Raw genomic sequence first — 23059 nt, 5'->3', positions numbered from 1 at the left:
GAGCCGGGCTAGCTGAATGGGAACGGGGGGCCAGGCTTTGATCCCAGGAATACACCAGGGAGGCTGCCAGATGCTCAAGGCTGCATCTGGGCAAGCAATGGTCACTGCCATGGGCCTCATGCTCCTCCTCCCAACACACTGGCCAGGTGCCTGTGTGCCCACTTCCCACCCACCCTCTCCTCCCTGCAGTGAGTGGTGGCTGCTGTGATAGAGATCATGCCCCCAATCTGCCTTCAGCCTTAGGGTCCAGCCTGGCCTTGGGCAAGCCCCTCCACCCTGGGCCTCTAGCCAGGGCCCCACTGGTCCCCAGAGGTTCTAGAATGCAAGAATTCCCAAAAGCCTTTGGCCACCAATACCCCGGCTGTCTGACATAGCCTGTCCTGTCGTGAACAAAATTGGGATTAGTCTACATCCCTCCAGGTGCAAGGGTAGAAGGCGGGTTCCCTTGGACAGCTTGGAGGCTGGACATGAAGTTGTTCCCAATTGGAAGCCTCCAGAAAACAGGCAGGGGGGGGGGGGGCGGGGCGTGGGAGAATTCCCAGCCTCAGGCTTTAAAATTCCCAGTTAGTCTGTGGTGCAGACAGGACTCCCTGCCTCCTTGATCAGGGAAGGGGGAGGATCGGGGCCACACTGGGCACCAGGAGCTGGAAAAACAAGGGGGTCTCTGGCCCAGAGTCTGGGATGGGGAGAGGCAGAGGGGGCACTGGAAATTGGGGATGCATCTTTGAACTGAGATACCAGCTGTTGTCAAGACCAGCCCCTGGGCCAGGCTAAGGAAGGGCAGGGCTAAAGGTGGGGAGCCGAACAAGGGTCAGGCAGGGCCTTGAATGCCGTGTTCAGGAGGCTGGCCTTTATCCCTCAGGACCTGGGGAGCCATGGAAAGATTTGAGGAGGAGCGGGCACTGGGCACAGCTGGACACTAGGGAAGGGGTGACACAGGGGCATGGATCCAGCCCAGCTCAGATAAGGAATAGCAGAGTTCCGCGGGACCATAGCAGCAGAGGCGGCGGCAGTGAAGACTTCTTCTTATTTATTGATTTATTTGAGACACAGTCTCGCTCTGCCTCCCAGGCTGGAGTGCAGTGGTACGATCTCGTCTCACTGCAACCTCCGCCTCCCGGGTTCAAGTGATTCTCTTGCCTCAGCCTCCCGAGTAGCTGGGACTACAGGTGCATGCTACCACGCCCATTTTTAGTAGAGACAGGGTTTCACCTTGTTAGCCAGGATGGTCTCCTGACCTCGTGATCCGCCCACCTCCGCCTCCCAAAGTGCTGGGATTACAGGCGTGAGTCACTGCGCCCGGCTGGCATTGGGGGCTTCTTAAAAAAGAAGGAGGCTGGGCCCGGTGGCTCACGCCTGTAATCCTAGCACTTTGAGAGGCCGAGGCGGGTGGATCACCTGAGGTCAGGATGTCGAGACCAGCCTTACCAATATGGTGAAACCCCGTCTCTACTAAAAAATACAAAAATAAGCCGGGCGTGGTGGCGGGCGCCTGTAATCCCAGCTACTCAGGAGGCTGAGGCAGGAGAATCGTTCGAACCCGGGAGGTAGAGGTTGTAGTGAGCCAAGATCGCGCCACTGCACTCCAGCCTGGGCTACAGACCAAGAGTCCGTCTCAAAATAAAAAAAAGAAAAAGAAAAAAGGGAGTGTGGGGGTGGGGCCCGGAGCGCTCCAAGGGGCGGGGAAGGGGACTCCCAGGCCCGAAGACTCTTGGAAGGGAGGGGGGTGTGGCGCTGAGGAGGCGGCGGGACGGATGCGAGACCGGGAGAAGCGCGCTGGAGGGCTGCGGGCGGGGGATGTGGCGCGGTCCAGGCCCGTCGCGGCCTCGTCCTGACAGGGACACCTGCGGGCTCGTCCTTCCAGGATCACCTGCGGGCCTCGGGGGCCGATGCCTCGACTCCCCCTCCGGCCTCGGTTTCTCCGCGCAGCGGGGCGGGGCGGGGGCAGCGCGGGTCTCAAAGCTGCCTGCAGGGGGCGCCCGTGAGCGGCGCGGCCGGAGCCGGAGACCCAGCGGCCGCCGAGACAGCGGGAGCCGGCGTGCGAGCCGCAGGTCAGCCGGGGTCCTAGGTCCGGGGTGCGGGGTCCTGGGTGCCGGGTCCGGAGTGCGGGGTGCCGGGGGTTCGGGGCTGGCGGCCGGGCGGCGTGGGGCCGTCGGGGGTGTAGGGCTGAGAGGACTGGGAGGCTGGAGTTCTGCTCCCCTCAAGGTTCCTTTCCCGCCGCCCGGAAACCAGTTCCCCGGCGCGGGGTCCGAGTCCTGCCCCGCGTTGGCCGCCCGCACGGCCCGTGAAGGGCCCAGGCACAGTCACGCCCCAGGCGCAGTTGCGGCGCCGCGTGCGGGACCCTCCGAGCCGTCCCAAACTGCAGCGGAAGGCGCGCGGGGGTAGGCGGGGAGGGAAGGCAAGTGCGGCGGCCAGGGCAGCGCGGGGTGCGGAGCCGCAGGTAGCGGGCGGGGAGCGTCAGTCCGTCCGTCCGTCCGTCCGTCCGTCCGTCCATGCGCTGCAGACCGGCCCCGCGCGCGATGAACCTTCCAGGAGCTCCTCCAGCGAGAATGGGCAGGGGGCGTAGAGGCGCTTCCTGAGGGCTGGCGGACCGGACCCCGGGGCGAGGGAGGATCCCCAGGTGGAGGAGCCGGGCGGATACCGGTTCCCCGGGAAGGTGCGGCGCGGGCAGAGGCACCCGAGAGCCCGGGGCGCGCCGAGAAAGGGGGAGTCGGGAACTATGGGCCGAGCGCGGGCGCATTCCTTGGACAGTGGTGGCGGGAACTGGGTTTGGGGGACCCAGGAGACGACGGTGGACGGGCGGGGGTGGGCGCGCGCCTCGGACTGGCCCCGGCTGTCTGCCTGGCTGCCCGCAGCGAAGGTAGGAATGGCGGGAATGGTGACGGCTCTCGAGGGATTTGGCGCAAGGCGGCCCAAGGGCTTGAGGAGGAGGCCGCGGGCCGGCAGAGCTGAGATCCTTGTGTCCCGCACTCAGACTTTAGTTGCCCCGACTGTACCATGGGAGGAAGAGGGAGACCCAGGGCTGGGTCCTAGGCTGGGGGAGTCGGGGCGCTGCAGAGAGGAGCAGGTGTTTGTGGCCCTCGTTGGAGGGTGGGCCGCAGGTCAAGCCAGCCCTCCGTCCCCATCCTGAGGCACCTCCTCTCCTGGGCTGTGCCCGCCACAGGGCCCTCTTCTCTCCTGCCAGGTGCTCAGGTCGCCTCCACTCTGCCTCTGTTGTCGGCTCCCCCTGGGTTCCCCGGCGGGGCACTCTGCCGAAACTACCTAACGGGCCAGGGCTGCCCCGGGGCGCTCCAGCCCTGGAGACCGTGGTGGAGGATTCTGTGGAGCACCGCGGGCCTGGGACGCTATTGCTGGGTGGGGCTTCCTCACTGGCCCTGCTTTGGCCGCTCCTGGAGGCCTTGGGTGGGGCTGGGAAGGCCGGGCCCTGTGGGCAGCATCCCCCAGCCCCCATCCTGGCAGATCCATGGCAGGGGCGCCTCACAGGCTAGTCCATGGCCATGGTGTCAGTCCCTCCTTGTTCTGCGCTTGCTTTTTGGGGTTTCCTAGGCTCTCCGTAGTCCTAGTGTTTCTCAGGCAAATCCCAGCCACTACTCCTCCATCTGCGTCCCCTGTTCCCCCAGTGCTGAGCTGGCTGAGCTGTGAGCTTTCCTGCTCCTTGCCTCAGGAAGCTAGGGACAGCCCAGTCACCTCTGGCCGGAGGCAGGCCTTGGGCCAGGCTGACCTGGCTGGTCTCAGGGCTGTGCTGGGCTTCTTCCCATATTGGCCTGTGAAGTACAGATCCCCAAATATGCCCTGCTTCCTGCCTCCAGGAGTCCGCGACCGAGGAGGGCGATCAATGGCAATGACTGCCTCGTGGGCAACCCGATGGACTGGAGATTTCAGTGCCCTTGTCTGGGTTCTGGTCTTGCCTTCTTGACCCACTCACTGGGCAGGTCACTGTCCCCTGGAATCTGATATCTCATCTGTAGAACAAGGATGATGATCTTAGCAATGCCTAATGTGGAAAGGCCTTGGCTTGGGGGCGAGTGGGGGAAGGTTTAGGGCAGACCACAGAGCCAGTTAGGGATGTGTGCTGGAGCTGGGGAACCTGGGAGGGAGGGTATTAGGCTTGAGGGTCAGTGGACACCACAGGGATTGCTGTTGGCAGAGGGACACGTGAATGGCAGTTGGCCTGGGAGCCAGCATGTGTCTTGAAGGCATCATGTCCTGCAAAGTCCAGGTGAGGCCTGGGCAGTGCCTGCCGTGTGGGACCACAGCCCCTGGTGGCTCTTAGTTGTGTCCTGACACCCAAAGAAGGTCTTAGTACCTCTCACCGACCTAATTCCTGAGCCACCTAACCCCGAATGAGCTAGAATTGCCTTCCCAACCGTGTTTGCGGGGTCTGTCTTGTCTATTGCAGCGCAAACTGGTCCCTGAGCACGCAGGAGAGCAGAAGAAGGACAGACGGACGGATGGATGGATGAATGAAGGCGGGAAGCATAGGCTGAGGGGATTTAGGGCATGTGTGGTGAGGATGCTGTGGAGAGGAGACCACACAGGCAGGAGCTGAGCTGGTGAAAGGGAGGGTTCTAGCTCCCAGGAGAGGGGTCTGGGCCATTGACAGGAGGGGCTTGGTCCTAGGAGGTGGGTGGTCCAGAGGTTGAAAGGAGCAGAGGAGCCCAGATGGGGAAGGGAATGGAGCTGGGGTGCAGAGAGGAGCCCCCACACGACTGCCCACCTCCTGCGCAGGGCCTGGGACTCTGGGTGGTGGGAAGAGGCAGTTTCGTGGCAGAGAGGGAGGCCCGGGCCCCTGTAGCCTGGACTCTGTGGATCTGGTCAGGGACTGGGGAGGATCAGGTGGAGGGAGGAGCAGGAGAGCAACTGCCCCTTATCCCAGCACAGGGGGCGATGGGAGCCCAGGGAAGGCAGGACCCTGGCTTCGGGCCTCCGCAGGCATTTTCTCTGCTAGAATCTCTCGCTACCTCTCTCCCTTCACCTTCTCCTCCAAGTCCCACTCAGATGCTGCTTCTGTGAGTTGCCATGGGGATTCTCTCACCACACCCCCCACCCCCCACAGGGGAGGCCTGTTCCAGGAGTCACTGGGCAGGGGCTGCTGCTGCTGCCCTTCTATGCCCCACCCCTCAGATGTGCCGCTGCAGCCCTGGTCTTTGGCATCAGCCGTCACCTGGTGGAGAGGCTGCCGGAGCTGGCCAAGCAGAGGGAGGCCGATGGTGTCACTTGGTGTCTCCTCTGGCGTATGGGCAGGAGATTTCTCCCCAGAGGCCCCGGGCTGGTGTTTGTCTGCCCCTGTGTCACAGGAGGACTCACCTCTGGTCCCTCAGTGGCCTCTGCAAACCCTGAGCCAGCCTGGGGGAGGCTGCTCAGTGGGGAAGAAGCAGTGGCCAGGCTCTGCTTGGTCAACTTGCCCTCCTGTCAGCCTCCAGGGCTGCTTTGTCACACCTGCCCAGGGAGCCAGCAGCCGGTCCTCACCCCTCCCATCCTCAGTGCAGACACCCTGGGGCATTCTGAGGCCCTGCACCCAGCACGGCCCCTTCAAGCCTCCCACAGGGTCCCGCCCAGGACTACTGGGCTCTGTGTCCTCGGGGCCATCTAGAAACACTCCCTTGTCCCCCCTTCAGCAGCGTAGTATGTGTTGCCCGCCATTTGAGGGAGGTGCAGGTGCCAATCCTTCACGTGACGTGATGTGGCTCACCGCAGCCTGTGTACATGTGAGCAGCCGCGTGCAGAGGGGAAGCTCTCCCGGGCCTCGGGGACTGTGACATGGAGCAGGAGCCGCCCCCAGCCAGGCTGCTTTCAGCACAGCGTGGGCCCCCAGCACCTTTGTGCGGGGTGTGGCCCCTCGGAGGAGGGCTGTCAGGCGAAGCCTCGTATGAGGGGGTGAGTGGCGCCCAGGCAGGGAGGAGGGGGGGCTGTGGCCTCCCTGGCCCCTAGCCTGGACACATGGGGGTGTGGAGAGCAGGAGCTGGGGCCCCCAGCGCTGGCCCCAGGGCTGCGATGTGGGGGCTGCTCTGTGAGGCAGGCTCAGGGCCTTAGCCTCCAGCTGCAGGGAGCTGGGTCTTGGCCCCATCTTGCCCACATCCTGCCACCAGGAGCAGAGAGCCACAGCCGCACCCGGGCTGTGGGGGAGGGATGCCAGGCGTCTCTCTGGGTCCTGGGCCCAGCCTGCACCCAGCGCCTAAAGTAGGAGCCACCGGGCAGCCCCAGAGGGCAGGAGGGAAGCAGAGCCCATGCTGGGTGGCTGGTCACCACCGGGCAGTGAGGAAGGCACCTGCGCTGATGAGTTTTTGGGGAGGGTTTGGGGATCCTGGGGCCCTGGGCTGTGGGAGGTTCATGCCCAGGCCCCCCTGGGCCACCCAAAAGCCAGTCATAGTGGGGCCCACGACCTGCCATGCCCCTGCCGAGCTCCCGCAAGCCACTTGCTGATGCTTCTCAGTCTACCCGATGCCTCTCAACCGTTTCCTCCTAGACTAGGTCTCTTCATGGCATTTCTGTGAGAATTCCTCAGTACTAGCTTCAGATCCCCAGTCGCCTCTTCCACCATGTGTGTGCCTGAAGCCCACCACATGCCTTATTTCAGTCCCTCTGTTTTTCAGTCCCTGGATTTTGTATTATTTCATGTTTATATCCACCTGTCCTTGTTTCATTTCCGCCAGTCGGTTCAGAAGTTCTCATTCTTGTCTACAGATGCCATTCTTTTCTTTGCATCTTTGGACATCCTAAAGGTCTCTAAAATCATTATTAGATTACTGTATTACCTTCCTTTCTGCTGGAATGAATTCATCTCCATATTTTGTATTCTGTTGCTTGCCTTTCTTAGCCTTCATTTACCTCTTGCGCTTTGAAATTGATTTGCGACTCCTCTTAGGTGAGCCAAGGTTTTGGAGACAGGGAGTGGCCTGCAGTGCCTGAAACTGCAGGGCAGCAGCCGTCTCCCAAGAATGTCCTGGGTCCTTTCCTCCTTTGAGATCCCCTGCCATATGCTCAGGGCCCAAATGGGGCCAGGCATAGCAGTGGGGGGCATACCTCCCTGTGGCCCAGCAGTTGGGGTGCTGCCAGGCCTGGTGGAGGTGGTAAACATTTGTTATGGGAAAGTAGCAGGAGGGTTCTAAGGCTGGGATTCTGAAGCCCAGGAAAAGGCCAGGCATGGCTGGAGCAGGTCCGAGTCCCTGCACTGTGCCCTGTATGTTGCCCTTAGCCACACTCAGGAGCAGATGTGCAGGGCACTGCCTAGAAGCCGGTGGGCACCTCCGTGCAGCAGGCTCTGGGGGGTACAGCCACCATCTGGGCATGTGTACAGAGGGCCTTGCTAGTGCGACATACAAGGAACCAGAAGACGTGAGCCAGAAGATGTGTGGGTTTTGATTAAATGGAGTTTTAATTAAAGTGGCCGGGTTGGGGAAGGTGAGGAGGAAGGCAGGAACAAGTAGCAGTTTTGAGTCTGACCGCGTGGAATCCTATAAGGTTGTTCTTTCAAGAGGCATTATGCACGTTCCACAGCATGTGTCCCCTGTCTATATGGGGCAGCATCTGCCCTCTGATCTGTCCCCAACAAGGGGCAATCACAGAGAAGTATTACATTATTAGTATTTAATTTCCCCTCCTGGTTAGCAACAGATGACTGAAGGATTAATTAGATGCACAGAGCCAACAGAGAGGGATAGGAAATTGCCAGATCCTGGCCCCATCCCCTCCCTGGGGCCTCGGACCTTCCTGTCACTCTGGGAGGCTTCTGAGGGAGGGGAGCTGGAGGCCCAGGAGGCTTCCTGCTGCTGTGCTCTCTATGGGTACAGCCCCAGCCCTACGCCACCTTCCAGTGCTCTTGGTAAGGCTGAGAGAGGTCGCTTCACGCCTTTGGGCCTCAGTTTCCTCATCTGTAAAATGGGTTTCCTGGGACCAGCAAGATCACAGATGACAGTCATTTCCCAAGCTCCTAAGCAGGCTGCACAAGCTGTGTCTGAGGGTCCAGTGCAGTGCGTGACCTCTAGGCAGGTGCCTCCTGGGATGCATAAGGTTTGGCAGCTCAGCAGTGGCTGGCATCGTGGCCAGCTGACTCTGTTGCTCCCCAGTTCTGGTCCATGACACATTAGTAGCTTGAAACTGGGCACAAGGGGAGAATTTACACCACAGAAATCAGGCAAAGCCTGTAAGTCAGGGCACCCCGGCCCGGGGCCGATTTGCCAGCCTATGGTAGTTCCCAGCCTTTCCCCGAGGAACGCACTCCTCCCCTGCCTGCCCCAAGGGTGCCTCTGACTCCACCGATCTGCTTTGCTCAGGGCTGAGAAAGGCACAGCTGAGAGTGGATTCTGGCTTGGCAGCGGCCCAAGTTGCCTGTGGGTCCGGGCAAGCCTCACCCGGGATGTGCTGGCAGCAGCTGGGAGAGCCTGCAGGAGTGCTTAAGGAGGGGCCGAGGGAGGGGACGGGCAGCGAGGTGGCCTGTGTGGACCCTGCCGGCAGGAGCCATGGGTGTCTTTAGCCCCGTGCGAGGCTGGCCAGGGCAGAGGGGTCTGTTGCCCTCATTGAGGCTGGTGGGCAGCAGGAAGTTGGCTTCAGTGTAGTCAAGAAGGTTATCAGTATCTAATGCTGTTTAGCGTGGGGACCCACAGCACAGAAGGTGCGAAGACCCTGAGAATGGGGGTACACAGGCAGGTACCCACAGCTGCCAGGGAAGCCTTGCCAAACAGAGGCCCCAGTCAGGCTCCTCCCAAACCAGGCATCCCGGCTGGCATGGCACCAGTCCAGCCCCTGAGGCGGGTGCCGATGATGTGACCCCACCAGCAGGGCTCTGAGTGGTGGGACTGGGGAGTCCTCCCTCACCTGGGCAGACATGTTATGTTCCACCTTGTCTGCCCCCAGCAAGGCCCTTGAATCTGGAGTGTGGTCTGGGGCTGCATCAGCTTTCTCGCCTGGGATGGTCAGATTGGCAGAAGGTTGTGGCATCCTTCAATGCAGATGCCCTAGAGAGGGCCATGGTGAGACGCAGGATCCCTGGGTAGAGGCGGCTCCTCAGTGACCCACTGGGCCTCACTGGACAGTGGCCTGTTGCTGCTGCTGGTGGTGCTGGGCCTGGGAGGCCACCTTGGAACCACAGGCCAGGCACCTGGGTGGGAGGCAGCCCGGGCCCAGCACCAGCTCCACTTGTACCCATTGGGCAGGAGCTATCATGAGTCAGGTGGGCCCTGGTGACTACTGCTCAGGGAGAGAGGCCAGGAGCATCAGGGATAACTGTGTTCCTTGAGTGTGGCCAGAGATGGTGCCAGGAGACCTGGTCTGGCGCATCCCTGCCAGCGACATGCTTTGTGAGTGGCTGCCTGGCAAGTGCCCCATGGAAAGCAGGGGCTTGGGAGGACTCAGCCCTCTCCAGCTGCTGCAGGCCCTCCATTTTTGCAGGGTCTCTGGTCTCTGCTCTCTCCTTCCTCCTCCTGCTTCTGTGTCAATGCTCCATTCCAAGCCTCCTAGTAGACGCAAAAGGGCCTGTTGGGTGCAGGAGAACCTCCAGTCCCAGGTATGGCTGCAGCCTGTGCCAATCCTGTTCCAGCCACTTGAGGTGCTGACAGCATTGGAGTTGGAGGGAAAGTTGGGGTCTGTTTGAGCTCTGTCACATGGACAGTGGGGTAGAGGGGAGCCTGACCCTTTGAACAGGGCTCAGGACCAGGAGTGACTTTCTCTCCAGGTTGCCAATCCTGCTCCGTCCCTCATGTCCTGAAAGAGAAGAGAGATGAGGTGGCTGCCCGAGTCCACGTGAAAGGCAGCCTCTGACCTCTTGTCCCCAGGCAGGCAGTGGTGGCTGGCCATACACTCACAGGGCCCATGAGGGTTCAAGACTGGAGGGGGTAGATCTGAGGGCCTCTTAGCTCTCGGAGAGGGGCAATTTAATGGGCAGAGGTCCGTTTGGACCCAGACCATTCACAGGCTCGAGGGGGACACTGGGAATTGGGGCTGGGCTCAGGCCTGCTGGGGAACCAAGACTTCTGCTTCTGAGGCATGTCAGTTAATTCCATTTTGACTCTAGGGGAGCCATTTTAAATGTTTATTTCCTTCTCATAGAATCATATGTGAGAGCTGGCATAGCCCCTAGAGGTCATTTGGGGTCCAACTGCCTCACCGTATCAATGAGGAAACTGAGGCCCAGAAGAGAAAAGCATTCTTTCCCAGAGTCCCTCAGTGAGTCCTGGTTCCATACCTGCTTTCTGCCGGGGACCAAACTCCAGTTAGTCATTCCTGGTGTCAGCCAGGCAGAGGAGCAGGTGAGGGAGAGGGTGTGGGAGGAGGGAGGTGAGGCAGCTCCCTCCGAGTGGAAGCTCACAGTCAGCTGCAGCACCGCCCCCGGCCCTGACTGCAGCTGTCTGGTGGGGGCACCTGGAGGCAGCGGGTTCGGGCGCAGTGTGAGAGGGCTTACCCTCTGCGGCAGTGGGAGAAAGGACCAGGCGGCTCCCCACATCCTTCCACATCCGAGCTCCAGGGGTCTCTGGCCTGTCCTTTCATAGGGCAGCTGGTGTCCCTTAGGTGGGTGCTGGTAGTTCCTGGGAGAGCTGACGGGATGGAGTGGGCCAAGGGGGCTGAGAAGCTGGCCTGGCGAGAGAAGGTGGGTGGGACTGGGAGAGCCTGGGAAGGGAGGGGCTTTTCTGGGAGGGAATGTCATGGGGCTGGCCATGATCCAGGACCCAGGAGACTGGTCAGGCTGCCATAGGAGACCTAAGAGGCTGAGCATGGGGGGCCAACACAGTGACAGACTTTAACAGGTTCCTGGCCCCCCCAGGAAAAAAACAGACTACAGCTGATCCTTGGCCCTGAGTTTAGAGTGGGAGGCACCGTGACCCCAGTGCGCACAGCAGGGAATGCAGGGAGCCATGGATAGTGCTGGGGTGAGCTGGAGTCCTGGCAGGCGCCTGGCCATGGTGCTACTCGTTCTGCAGAGCCTGGGAGAAGGGGCTGCCTCCTTGGGAGGGGTTTGCGTGAGAGTCTTAGTGGGAATTCTATTGGACCAGGGGAACCAGTCTTGCTCAGTGACTTCTCTGGGTGTCCTCTAAAGTGAGGGTCAAATTCCCACCTCTCTTGCCTCCTGGTTATGACCACAGGAGACAGGGCAGGGCATGGGGCTGGGCGGAGTTGGGGGCCATCCTCAGGCTAACACCTGGCCTGTGGGTGGGGTGGGATCTGAAGCTGTAGGGTCTTCAGGGGGCCAGGGTGGGTGTGGGGCTAGGGGTGGCACTTTCTGCAGGGCCCGCCCTCTGCAGATGGTTCAGCTCCTTATCGGCTGTCCCTTTGCAGGTGCCTCGGGAACCCTGAAGCTGGGCTGAGCCATGATGCTGCTGCCAGAACCCCTGGAGAGGGCCTGGTTTCAGGAGACTCAGAGTCCTCTGTGAAAAAGCCCTTGGAGAGCACCCCAGCAGGGCTGCACTTGGCTCCTGTGAGGAAGGGGCTTAGGGGCCTGGGCCCCTCCGCCTGGGCCAGGCTGGGAGCCAGGCGGGCGGCTGGGCTGCAGCGATGGACCGTGAGCTGGCCCAGCCCGCGTCCGTGCTGAGCCTGCCTGTCTGTGGCCGTGCCCATCATGGGCTCCTCGGTGTACATCACGGTGGAGCTGGCCATTGCTGTGCTGGCCATCCTGGGCAATGTTCTGGTGTGCTGGGCCGTGTGGCTCAACAGCAACCTACAGAATGTCACCAACTACTTCGTGGTGTCGCTGGCGGCGGCCGACATCGCAGTGGGCGTGCTCGCCATCCCCTTTGCCATCACCATCAGCACCGGGTTCTGTGCTGCCTGCCACGGCTGCCTCTTCATTGCCTGCTTTGTCCTGGTCCTCACGCAGAGCTCCATCTTCAGCCTCCTGGCCATCGCCATTGACCGCTACATCGCCATCCGCATTCCGCTCCGGTGAGCAGGGCCAGGGTTACATCTGTGCAAAGGCTGTTGGTGCCCAGGCTTTGGTCTGTGCCCGGGGCCAGGGTGAGCCTGGGGTCAGGGCCTAGTCTGCAGTGTCAGCATGGTGAGCTGGTGACGGGGCCCTGGGCTCAGCAGGGGCTCCCCAGGGCCAGCACGTGGCCAGCAGTCATGCTGAACTGACTGATCCCTGTGGGCGCAGGGCAGCATGGCCCTCCCAGGAGGCCTGGGTTCCCCTAGGCTGCCTGAGGCCAACTGTGCTCTGGTTTTTGGCAGATGAGTGTGGCCAGGGTCTGGCATTGGGCTTAGCAGGGAGCTCTGGTCCCGGTGACCCACGTGCTGCCAGTGGGTGTGTCTGGGCCATTCCTCACACACGAGCAAAACTCCCCGCATGATGCTGGGGTGGAGCGGGGAGCCAGGGGAAACCACAGGACCTCAGTGCTAGGAGCCGCCCGCCACCTGCATTCCCCCAGCTCCTCTGGGCCAGCCTTGCAGTGTGCATATTAGGAAAATGACCCAGAGAGGGGAAGTGACTTGGCTGAATGCCACAGTGAGTCACTTGGACCTATATGCAAATTTTTGTTGCTCCTCAAGTCACCAAGGACTCATGGTTTTGGAGGCAGCCAGTGTGCTCAGGGGCTGGCTGTTGGAGGGGATTTTTATGGTGAATCTTTTGTGAAGTGACTTCAGCCAAGTATTGTGTAAATGAAGATTTTCCCAGAGGCTGAGTTTACTCGGCGTGGATTCCGCCTACCCAGGCCATAGATGAGGCTAGAAAGTGCATCCCTCCCTTGGGGACTTCAGAGGCCTTCTGTCCCACCTCCTGGCCCTGCCGCCATGGAGCTGGATTCCGCAGCCTGGGTGGTTGTGGGCCCTGAGGCCATGCATGAGGCTTGAGGTGGTGCCTCTTGAGAGTCAGGGAGCAGAGTGTACCATCTCTGTGGTGAATTATCTGAGACTGGTGGGTGCTTATCTAAAGAGGAAGCCACAGCAGCCCCACTCAGGTTGAGGGTGCCCCAGCAGGAAGGAGGACCCAGCTAAATGAGCAAATGGAAATTTAGAGTGTCAAACCCAGGGGGCCCTTAGAGGTCATTTCCTCTCATCTTCTGGATGGAAAATGAGCCTCAGAGAAGAGAGCCAGCTGTTTCTGGGCCACACAACGAGTTGGTAGTGGAGCTGGGGCTAGGCCTGGAAAAAAATGTGGCCTGACCCCCACTGTGACTTCAGTCACTGGGCAGCGGTCATGGGCAGCCTGTCTCCCGGAGCCTGCACCAGGTGGCCATCCCTGTCACCTGGGCTCTAAGCGGGAGCAGGAGCTGCATTGGGCTGCTCCAGGGAAGGGGAGGAGTCTGGACCTCACACGGCCCTATCAGATGCTCTGTATCCCAGGAGAGTCTAGAACCCTTGGCAAAGGAGAAGGGGACCCTGGCCAGCCCGGACAGGGATGAAATTAGGGGTTGTCTGACTCTAAGTGCAGTCTCTGGGGAGCCTCCATCCATTGCTCTGCAACGGGCAGAGCAGAGTTCAGGTTCGTTCAGTGGCAGCTCAGAACACGGAGGCCCAGGAGGGGCCCTGTCTGCAGGTGCCCGGGTGGGCCAGAGAACAAAGGACTGGAGCTGACTTCAGGGAACCGAGCTGAGTCTGCACACTGATGGGATGCTCCGTGGGGAAGCAGAGGCCAAGCTCTCATTTTTTCTCTGATTCAGAGGGCGTGATCCGGGCTGCTGTTCTCAGTTTAAAGGAGCTCGACTTTTTTTCTCTTTTGTCTCTCCCTTTCCTCCTCTGTTTTCTGAGAGTTGAGAGAATGGCTCCCTATGAAGTAAGACAGATGTGCTGTGTGGCTGTGGAAAGTTAGCTGCCTCTCTCTGGGCCCATTTCCTCATCCATAAAATAGAATAAGTCTCTCTGCCCCTCTGAGCTCACAACGGTGTTCTGAAGGTCCAGTGAGTGGATGGGGTGACAGGGACCCTGAGAAGGGTTGGCGGGGTAGGGAGGGTAGGGATTCAGATCTTTGGGTTCAGAGCCATGGACCTGCTGCCCCCTATCCTCTACCCATCTCATCCCAGCTTTCTTGGAGCTGGACCTTAGTTCCACCCAGACCTTGAGCCATTTGACTCTGCTCCATGAGGCTCTGCAAGGCTTAGGCTGGTCTCTTCTGCAGAGGGCCCTGGAGAGGATGACGACGATGATGTTCATTCTCCCTCGTGGGCAGAGAGCTTTACAGCTGCCAAAGGATGTCAGCTCAGCATCTCCTGTCATCCTCTTGGCCTGCACTGTGGCCAGGCGGATGTTCTGACCCTCCTGTTACTCATGAACTCATGGGGCGGCCAGAGCAGGGAAGGACATCAGAGTTCTTCCCTCTGGTGTCTCCTGATGTGGATGGACTCCAGGGCCCTTCAGGCTGTTCCTGGTCCTTAGGTCCCTTCGCTTTCCTGTTCCTCAAGGCCCCTGGGCCGCTGGGCATGTGGAGGTGTCCATGTGGGCTCCCGAGAGCAAGCGGGGTATGAAGGGAACTTGGAGACACTCTGGCCTGAGCTGGAGTTGCAGCCTGGCTCGGGATCCTCCCTCCTCCTTTCTCAGCTGGGAATCCAGCCTCCTCTACATGCCGTTTCCTGCTCCACTCAGAAAGGTCCATTCAGCTAGCCCTGGGTCTAGCCTCAGGCCTGCCCCACTCTCCATTAACTGTTTTTTTAAAAAAGAATTCAGTTTTGGAAAAATCTATTATTTTCCAAGTTCAAGGAACCTGTTGGGCTAGCACAGGGCCTAGTCGAGGAACTCTGTGAGAAAGACTCCAGGCCAGAGGCAGTGATGTAGCTCTCTGTGTCCCCAGAGGATAGAGAATTCAGGGCGAGAGACACGGGCTGCTTTTCCCAGTTCCCAGGGGACTTTTGCCTCACTGTCCCCTGGCTCTCACAGCAGCCCCTGGTGGATGCTCTCGCTGGTTGAGGAACAGGCCAAGGTGCAGGTGGCAGTTGGTGGTGAGACCCGAAGTCCTAAGACTTCTAAGAGGGCAGGATTGGGAGAGAGGGCTCCCTGGAGGAGGTGCCACCCAGTGGGTCTTGCAGGATGGGCAGGCAGGGTCTCACTGGCATGAGTGTGGGGGCAGCAGGTGTGTCAGGTGGGGGGCAAAGCCTGAGACAAGACCCTGAGGAAGGAATGAGCATGTGAGCACTGGTCAGGGAAGGGTGGCCTGGCTGCCAAGTGACAGAGAGAGATGAACAGCATGGGCAGGAAGCGTGGAGGCCAAGTCAGGCCTGTTCATACCGGGGGAAGGAACGGAGGTTTCCCCTGTTGGTCCATGGCTCTTCAGTTCTTGGATCAATGACTCCTTTGGACAACTTACGAAAGCTCCACCTACTCTTCAGGGTGGGACACGTGCACATAAAGCCCCACCTGGAATCATGGGGCATATTCTTGGACCATAGGGTTAGCCCCCAATGTGGGTAATGGAGATCCCCAGAAAGGGGCAGCCTGCAAGCCAGGGGACACAGGGCTGCAGAGGGCACCTCCACAAGGGGTGGGCAGCAGCTCTGGGACCCACATTCTCTGACACGCCTGGGCATCCCAGAGTGGCGGCATGTCATGCTAGACGGCCTTGGCATCCCTTTCAGCTGGAAGGTCAATGTTTGGGGTCTAGGAGGGCAAGATGTGAGTGTATGAGTCACAGATGCAGCCCAGGGTACATTGCTGGGCCTGGCTGAGGCTCAGCTGTGATTCCATTTGGGCCCTGATGCTGTCCCCACTCCCTGGGCACCAGGGTCCAGGGCTCTCAGCCTATGGGGATTTCTTTTAAATAAACTTACTCTATTTGTGTTTTTTTAAAAAAATGAGTAATGTTTTGCCCACGCTAAAACATTAAAAAGGAACAAAAGAGTATAGTATAGTAGAAAGCTGTTCTCCACACCCCGCTGGTTCCCCACCCCCAGTTCCCTGCCTGCAAGGCCATGTTAAGAATCCTTCCAGAGATATTCTTTGCATATATAGTCAAGTGCTATTAAGGTATGTTTTGTTTCTGTCCCCACACGGGGCTTTCTTTGCAGAGTGCAGTGGAAGACTCCCCTTGTGGGTTCCCTCTTCTGTACAAGTAAACAATTGGACAGACCAGGGATTTCCATACTGTGTTCCCAGAAGCCTTCGGCTTGGCTCTGCTGTCCCCACCAATTCACTGATTCAATAAACATTTAATAAGCCCCTTCCCTTCCCCAGCAGCTTCACCTCTGTGACTGCCTGGGAATGTGGGCGACAAGGTTTGCTGCTGAGAACAGTTTGAAAACCAGCAAAGCAGGTGGCCCAGGGCCCAGGCAGCTCTGCAACACCCCTGTGGCTGCTTGGCTCTGCTCTGTTGCCTCAAATGACAGGAAACTCACTATTGCCTGAGGCAGTCCATCTCTCCTGTGAACAGCTCAGCTGAAAAAGTCTTACCTACCCTAAGCCACAATCTGCCTCCCTATAATTTCCACCCACTGATTCTCCATTCTGCCCTTAGAGGGCAGAGTGCTGACAGGTCCAGGACTTGGTCCCATTTTACAAATGAAGAAACTGAGGCTCAGAGAGACAAAGTTTTAAAACATTCCTGTTTACAGGGCTGGAACCCAGGGAGGGATATGCTTTTCTCAGGAATAATGTCAGAATTAATATAGCGTCCCAGTCAATGAGGACTATATAAATTACTGTTTGCAAAGCACTAAGAATGGTGTCTGGCACAGAGTCAGTGCTATGTAATGTAGATGTGACAATGAGAGAGCCTGAGATTTTATGTTTGCGAGTCCAACAAGAGGCAGGGCAGTGCCAGCTCCCTGTTGCTTGGAAGCAATGAGGAAGTCTGTGACCCTCCTGTTGAGGCCCTGTTGCAGGTAACCAAGCCCCCATGGAATGGAGCTGAGGAGCTCCTGAGAATGGGCTTGTCTGGTTACTGTTTGGATTCAGAAATGACCTAAGAAATTCAGAACAGACAGACTCACCTTGGCCTGAGTTGTCTCTGGGCTCTTGGAATGTCCACAGCAAGTCCATTCCTCTCCTCGGGCCTCAATTTACTCACCTGTAAAACAAGAGGATTGGACCACATAAGAGATCAGAAGCCACCAGGGTTTCTCTTTTTCTCTGTAATTTGAATAAGTTAACAAAATTTAAATCTGAGGAGATTATACCCAGAAAACCATCTCCTCAGCCCCACCTGAGATCTGGTAACAGCAGGCACGCATTTTGCATGGCGGTGAAGACCAGGTAAACGCCCCACCAGCTGCCTCCTGTGTGTGCTACCTGTAGGCGCCTGTTCACTACCCATAGATGAGATGGTTTCTGTGGATGTTCCCAGCTCCAGAGTTAAGTAGAGCACATCTTTCCTTGCACCTTCTTTTTTTTTTTTGGAGATGGAATCTTGCTCTGTCACCCAGGCTGGAGTGTAGTGGCTCGATCTCGGCTCACTACAAGCTCTGCCTCCCAGGTTCATGCCATTCTCCTGCCTCAGCCTCCCGAGTAGCTGGGACTACAGGTGCCCGCCACCATGCCCAGCTAATTTTTTGTATTTTTAGTAGAGATGGGGCTTCACCATGTTAGCCAGGATGGTCTCGATCTCCTGACCTCGTGATCTGCCTGCCTTGGCCTCCCAAAGTGCTGGCATTACAGACGTGAGCCACCCCGCCAAGGCTTCTTGCACCTTCTGAGTGTCCCTGTCTCAGAGCTGACAATGCAGAGATGGATGTAGGAAAGCCCTGCCCCCGAGGGGCCCAGATGTGGTAGGGATCTGCTGCACTTCAGTAGGAAACTTCTCTGAGATCTCTATCCTGGACTTGAAGGATGGGTAGGGTTTCTGCCAGGTAGAGGGGAGTGTAATCTGGTCTTGCCAGAATCAAAACTGTTACAAACAGAAGTCATCCCTCAGTGATCATCAAGGTTGCCTTCCTAAATTAGGGGATTTTTTTTTTTGTCCATTCTTTTATGAAATCTATGCCACCTTTCCTACAGGGCTGAGGTCTGCTTCCTGGCTGGCAGATCCAGCCATTTCCCGAGTATAAGACTGGGAATCGGTAGGCTTGGATTTCTGTCTGGCTCTCACTCAGTGATTTCAGGCAGATTACTGTCTCCCTGGACCTCAGTATTTCCTTGCAAATGTTAAGATGGCCATGTGAATGTTAACACGTAATTCTCTCATTTCTCTCCAGAGGGCTGTGGGTGGGTTTGGAGGGGAGAAATGGCATCTCCTTTGGCCTGGGACCTCCTTGCCTCTTTTACCCCCATGCTGCCTCTTTGCAAGGGCTTCTGGAGACCCCAAGTCAAATGGCAAATGGGGAACAGAAGACAGGGTATGGAGTATAAGAGGTCTAGATCCCCTACAGGTCTGATCTGGCTGGTACTGCCCCTAACCAGTGAGGCCACCCTCCAGACCCCTTCCCACTCTCCAAAGGGAAGCCTGTCGTAGCCTTAACCAAGATCAACCAACATGGAGGTGACTGATCTTGGTTAAGGCTGTGACCAACATGGAAGTGATTGATCTTGGTTAAGGCTACGACGCATTTCCCTTTAGAGAAAAATAATGTTTTCCCCCTCAAAAAATCATGCGTTAATTCCCTCCAACCAAACTAAGTGCCAGGACTACTCCAAAAACTCCTCAATGACCATCTGGACGTTTGTACATGGGTTTCCATTTCTTGGGTGCCTGCGCTCCTGTTACCTCCCAGTGGCCTGTGAAAAAGGCAAGGCATATTACTTCCACTTAACAGAAGAGGATGCTGGGGTGAGGTGGCAGGAAATGACTGGTCCAAGACCTTATAGTCAGGAAAAGGGGAAGAGGGTGCTGCTCTGGGGTTCTGAACTCTTGCCCTGCTTAACCCTGGTTTCTCAGATCTCTGATGCTGGTCTCTTCTCCCCAGGTACAATGGCTTGGTGACTGGCACAAGGGCTAAGGGCATCATTGCCATCTGCTGGGTGCTGTCGTTTGCCATCGGCCTGACTCCCATGCTGGGTTGGAACAACTGCGGTCAGCCAAAGGAGGGCAAGAACCACTCCCAGGGCTGCGGGGAGGGCCAGGTGGCCTGTCTCTTTGAGGATGTGGTCCCCATGAACTACATGGTGTACTTCAACTTCTTTGCCTGTGTGCTCGTGCCCCTGCTGCTCATGCTGGGTGTCTATTTGCGTATCTTCCTGGCGGCGCGACGACAGCTGAAGCAGATGGAGAGCCAGCCTCTGCCAGGGGAACGGGCACGGTCCACACTGCAGAAGGAGGTTCATGCTGCCAAGTCGCTGGCCATCATTGTGGGGCTCTTTGCCCTCTGCTGGCTGCCCCTACACATCATCAACTGCTTCACTTTCTTCTGCCCCGACTGCAACCACGCCCCTCTCTGGCTCATGTACCTGGCCATCGTCCTCTCCCACACCAATTCGGTTGTGAATCCCTTCATCTACGCCTACCGTATCCGCGAGTTCCGCCAGACGTTCCGCAAGATCATTCGCAGCCATGTCCTGAGGCAGCAAGAACCTTTCAAGGCAGCTGGCACCAGTGCCCGGGTTTTGGCAGCTCATGGCAGTGATGGAGAGCAGGTCAGCCTCCGTCTCAACGGCCACCCGCCGGGAGTGTGGGCCAACGGCAGTGCTCCCCACCCTGAGCGGAGGCCCAATGGCTATGCCCTGGGGCTGGTGAGTGGAGGGAGTACCCAAGAGTCCCAGGGGAACACGAGCCTCCCAGATGTGGAGCTCCTTAGCCATGAGCTCAAGGGAGTGTGCCCAGAGCCCCCTGGCCTAGACGACCCCCTGGCCCAGGGTGCAGCAGGAGTGTCCTGATGATCCATGGAGTTTGCCCCTTCCTAAGGGAAGGAAATCTTTATCTTTCTGGTTGGCTTGACCAGTCACGTTGGGAGAAAAGAGAGAGTGCCAGGAGACCCCGAGGGCAGCCAGTTCCTACTTTGGACTAAGAGGAGGGAGCCCCAGGCTGGAGCAGCATGAGGCCCAGCAAGAAGGGCTTGGGGTCTGAGGAAGCAGACGTTTCATGCTGTGAGGCCTTGCACCAGGTGGGGGCCACAGCACCAGCAGCATCTTTACTGGGCAGGGCCCAGCCCTCCACTGCAGAAGCATCTGGAAGCACCACCTTGTCCACAGAGCAGCTTGGGCACAGCAGACTGGCTTGGCCCTGAGGCTGGGGAGTGGCTCCAACAGCCTCCTGCCACCCACACACCACTCTCCCTAGACTCTCCTAGGGTTCAGGAGCTGCTGGGCCCAGAGGTGACATTTGACTTTTTTCCAGGAAAAATGTAAGTGTGAGGAAACCCTTTTTATTTTATTACCTTTCACTCCCTGGCTGCTGGGTCTGCTGTCAGTCCTGCTGCTAAACCTGGCACCAGAGCCTCTGCCCGGGAACCTCAGGCAGTCCTCTCCCGCTGTCACGGCTGCCATCCACTTCTCAGTCCCAGGGCCATCTCTTGGAGTGACAAATCTGGGATCAAGGACAGGGAGTTGTAACGGAGCAGTGCCAGAGCATGGGCCCAGGCCCCAGGGGAGAGGTTGGGGCTGGCAGGCCACTGGCATGTACTGAGTAGCACAGAGCTACCCGGTGAGAGGCCTTGTCTAACTGCCTTTCCTTCTAAAGGGAATGTGTTTTTCTGAGATAAAATAAAAATGAGCCACATCGTGTTTTAAGCTTGTCCAAATAAGAATGGTGTCTGAGTTCGTTTCCTACTCCATAGCTAGGCCTGTGCACACATACAGGCATGTGTTGTGTATGAGAGAGTGTGTGCGTATGTGCAGACACCCTGCCTGCCCCAGGGGCCCTCCCCAGGCTCCTGTCCTCGAGGGGACAGGCTGCCTGGCTGCACCACAATCCAACCTGCATTTCTATGAGGGCCCACAGGGGCTGTGGGAGAAGGGGCTTTCCCCAGCAACTCCCTCCCTCCTTATCTTCCTACATCTTTAAGGGAAGATCTCTTTGTATGTTACCTTCTCGGAACTGTGACCTGCTACCCCTGCCCTGCTCCACCCTTTAGCAGAGGTCACAGAGGTATCTGCAAACAGATCTGGGCAGGGACTACACTGCCTTCCCCTAGAATCCCCCTCCTTCTATTCTTAACAAAAGAAACCTAGAAGGAAGGGGTGTTTTTGCTCTGACCCCGGCCTCAGGGGTCTCCTGCCTGAGGAGGTGGTGCCATCTTTCTGTGATGGAGAAGTTTGAGGCCTGGAAGGCGTTTAGCAACCTGCCCCTGCCTGAGGTTGGTGGGGAGCTGTGATTGTCCCGGTTTGGTCTCATTCACTCTGGGTTTCCGGAAGGAGTGTTCGAATGTCAAGGGTAATCCTCACATAGCCCTGTGAGCCCTGTTTTACAGATGATTAACAAGCCCAGAGAGGTTACATGCTTGCTCCAGGTCACACAGCTAGTAAGTGGCAGAAGTGAACTTAAAACCCAGGTCTATCTGACTGTAAAATCCATGTTCTTTTTTTCCATTAACTTATGATGAACTATTTGAACCAAACCAAAAAGTATAAAACATCATGTCCTTAGCACTCTGCTTAAGAACTGAAACATGACAATGTTGGATCTGACCCCTGCCCATCATTACCCTGCCTCCTAGGCCTGGAAACAACCAGTTTCCTGAATTTCATTTCTTTCCATTGCTCTTCTTGCTCTTCTTCTTGCTCTTCTTCTTCTTCTTCTTTCTTCCTTCTTTTCTTCTTCTCCTCCTCCTCCTCCTCCTCCTCCTCCTCCTCCTCCTTCTTCTTCTTCCTTCTTCCTTCTTTCTTCTTCTTCTTTCTTCTTCTTTTATTTTATTTTATTTTATTTTTTTGAGACGGGGACTTGCTCTGTTGCTCAGGCTGGAGTGCAGTGCAGTGGCACGATCTCAGCTCACTGCAACCTCCACCTCCCAGGTTCAAGTGAATCTCCTGCCTCAGCCTCCCGAGTAGCTGGGACTACAGGCACATGCCACCATGCCTGGCTAATTTTTTGTGTATCTTTAGTAGAGACGGGGTTTCACCATGTTGGCCAGGCTGGTCTCGAACTCCTGACCTCATGATCCACCTGCCTCGGCCTCCCAAAGTGCTGGGATTACAGGCATGAGCCACCGCACCCAGCCCTTTCCATTGTACTTCTTTACACTTTTAGTATATGGATGCCTGCAAAACTGTCCCAAAACCAACACAGGATTGTTTTAGCTATCTCACTGTTATATCCTCAGAGGTCCTCTAGACTGGCTGCACAGGAGAAATACCTAGGAAGCTTCAATCAGCACCAAAGCCTGAGTACCTTGCCTCAGAGACACTGGATTAATTGGCCAGGGTAGATCAAGTAATTCCCTAGGGGGTTCTTATGGACAGCCAGGACAACCTATAAGGAGCCACTGGTACAAATGCACTGAGTCCACCCCCTGTCCACACCAGCTTCCTCCCTCCTAGGATCTGCACTGGCTGTGGGCTGAGGGTGGAACAGTGGCTGGGGTGTGCCTGAGAAGACCAAGAACACAGAAGCTGCCAGTCCTCATGAGCAATTGGTGGGAAGAGGCCAGAAAGAGAACCACAAAAGTAGGGAAGAATGAAACCTCATCTCTCCAGCCTTTTCTGAGACCTTGGGAACCAGGCTTTGAGTACTGAGCTAGATGGGTGTAGGCTTTGGGGCTGGGAGAACAGGGCCAGGGGCTCAGCAAAAGCTTCTAGGTACAAATGGGCCCTAGTCCTCCCAGGGCCAGCTCCAGCCTAGTGGTAGAGCACAGGCCTCCTCATGTCCTTAGGAGCTTAGGGTCCCATGTCCACACCCACCCCATGTTGGTTCCCACCTTCAGCAGGCCTGAGTGTAAGCACATGGGCAGAGACCTGAACATATGCAGGCATTATTCCTCAGACAGTAAGAGAATACATGTGTGCACATATAAACATGCTAGTGGGCAGAGCCCATCTCAACAGGAATAAGTGCCCACAGCAGCAGCATGAGGGAGATGAGAAGACTGGCGAAGGGCATGAGCAACAGCCCAGTGCCATGGGGTACAGGCTATGTCCCGGTCCACACTGCCCTGGGCCAGGCTGCCAGGAGCTGTGGCCTGGGCTGCTCCAAGCCCTGCAGCTCTGTCGAAGGGCCCCTCTCCACCCTCTCCCTGCCCTTCCCAAAGGGCTGGGGGTGGATAATATGCTTCATTCAGGCCTGTCCCACGCATATGGGTCCCATCACAGATCCATGTTCTCCATGGCCCCAGCCCTTCTCTACAGTGGG

General features: G+C 57.7%; 1 protein-coding gene and 1 long non-coding RNA gene across 9 annotated transcripts in view; one reads left to right on the top strand and one right to left on the bottom strand.

Moving 5' to 3' along the window:
• Positions 1–1728: 1728 nt before the first annotated feature.
• ADORA2A (adenosine A2a receptor) lies at positions 1729–20519 on the top strand. 8 transcript variants are annotated; one of them, XM_031656452.1, is made up of 3 exons: positions 1729–2051; positions 11269–11871; positions 18747–20519. In XM_031656452.1, the coding sequence occupies exons 2-3, from the start codon at positions 11549–11551 to the stop codon at positions 19651–19653; spliced, it is 1230 nt and encodes a 409-aa protein (XP_031512312.1). In that variant the 5' UTR covers positions 1729–2051; positions 11269–11548; the 3' UTR covers positions 19654–20519. The 8 variants fall into 8 exon arrangements, with proteins under 8 accessions (XP_031512312.1, XP_031512316.1, XP_031512314.1 ...); XM_031656454.1 differs by lacking the exon at positions 1729–2051 and adding an exon at positions 2638–2656; XM_031656451.1 differs by lacking the exon at positions 1729–2051 and adding an exon at positions 4112–5877.
• The window catches only part of LOC116270752, a 65842-nt gene continuing 50139 nt past the window's right edge, over positions 7357–23059 (bottom strand). Inside the window, exons 2-3 of the long non-coding RNA XR_004178946.1 lie at positions 16839–16915; positions 7357–10569 (exon numbers count right to left, since the gene is read on the bottom strand). This is a non-coding gene — a long non-coding RNA (uncharacterized LOC116270752). The remainder of the gene's footprint in view (positions 10570–16838; positions 16916–23059) is intronic.

Source organism: Papio anubis, chromosome 16 (genome assembly GCF_008728515.1).
Source record: "Papio anubis isolate 15944 chromosome 16, Panubis1.0, whole genome shotgun sequence".
Lineage (NCBI taxonomy): Eukaryota > Metazoa > Chordata > Mammalia > Primates > Cercopithecidae > Papio > Papio anubis.
Note: the sequence above shows the minus strand (reverse complement) of the source record. Positions and strands in the feature narration are given on the sequence as shown.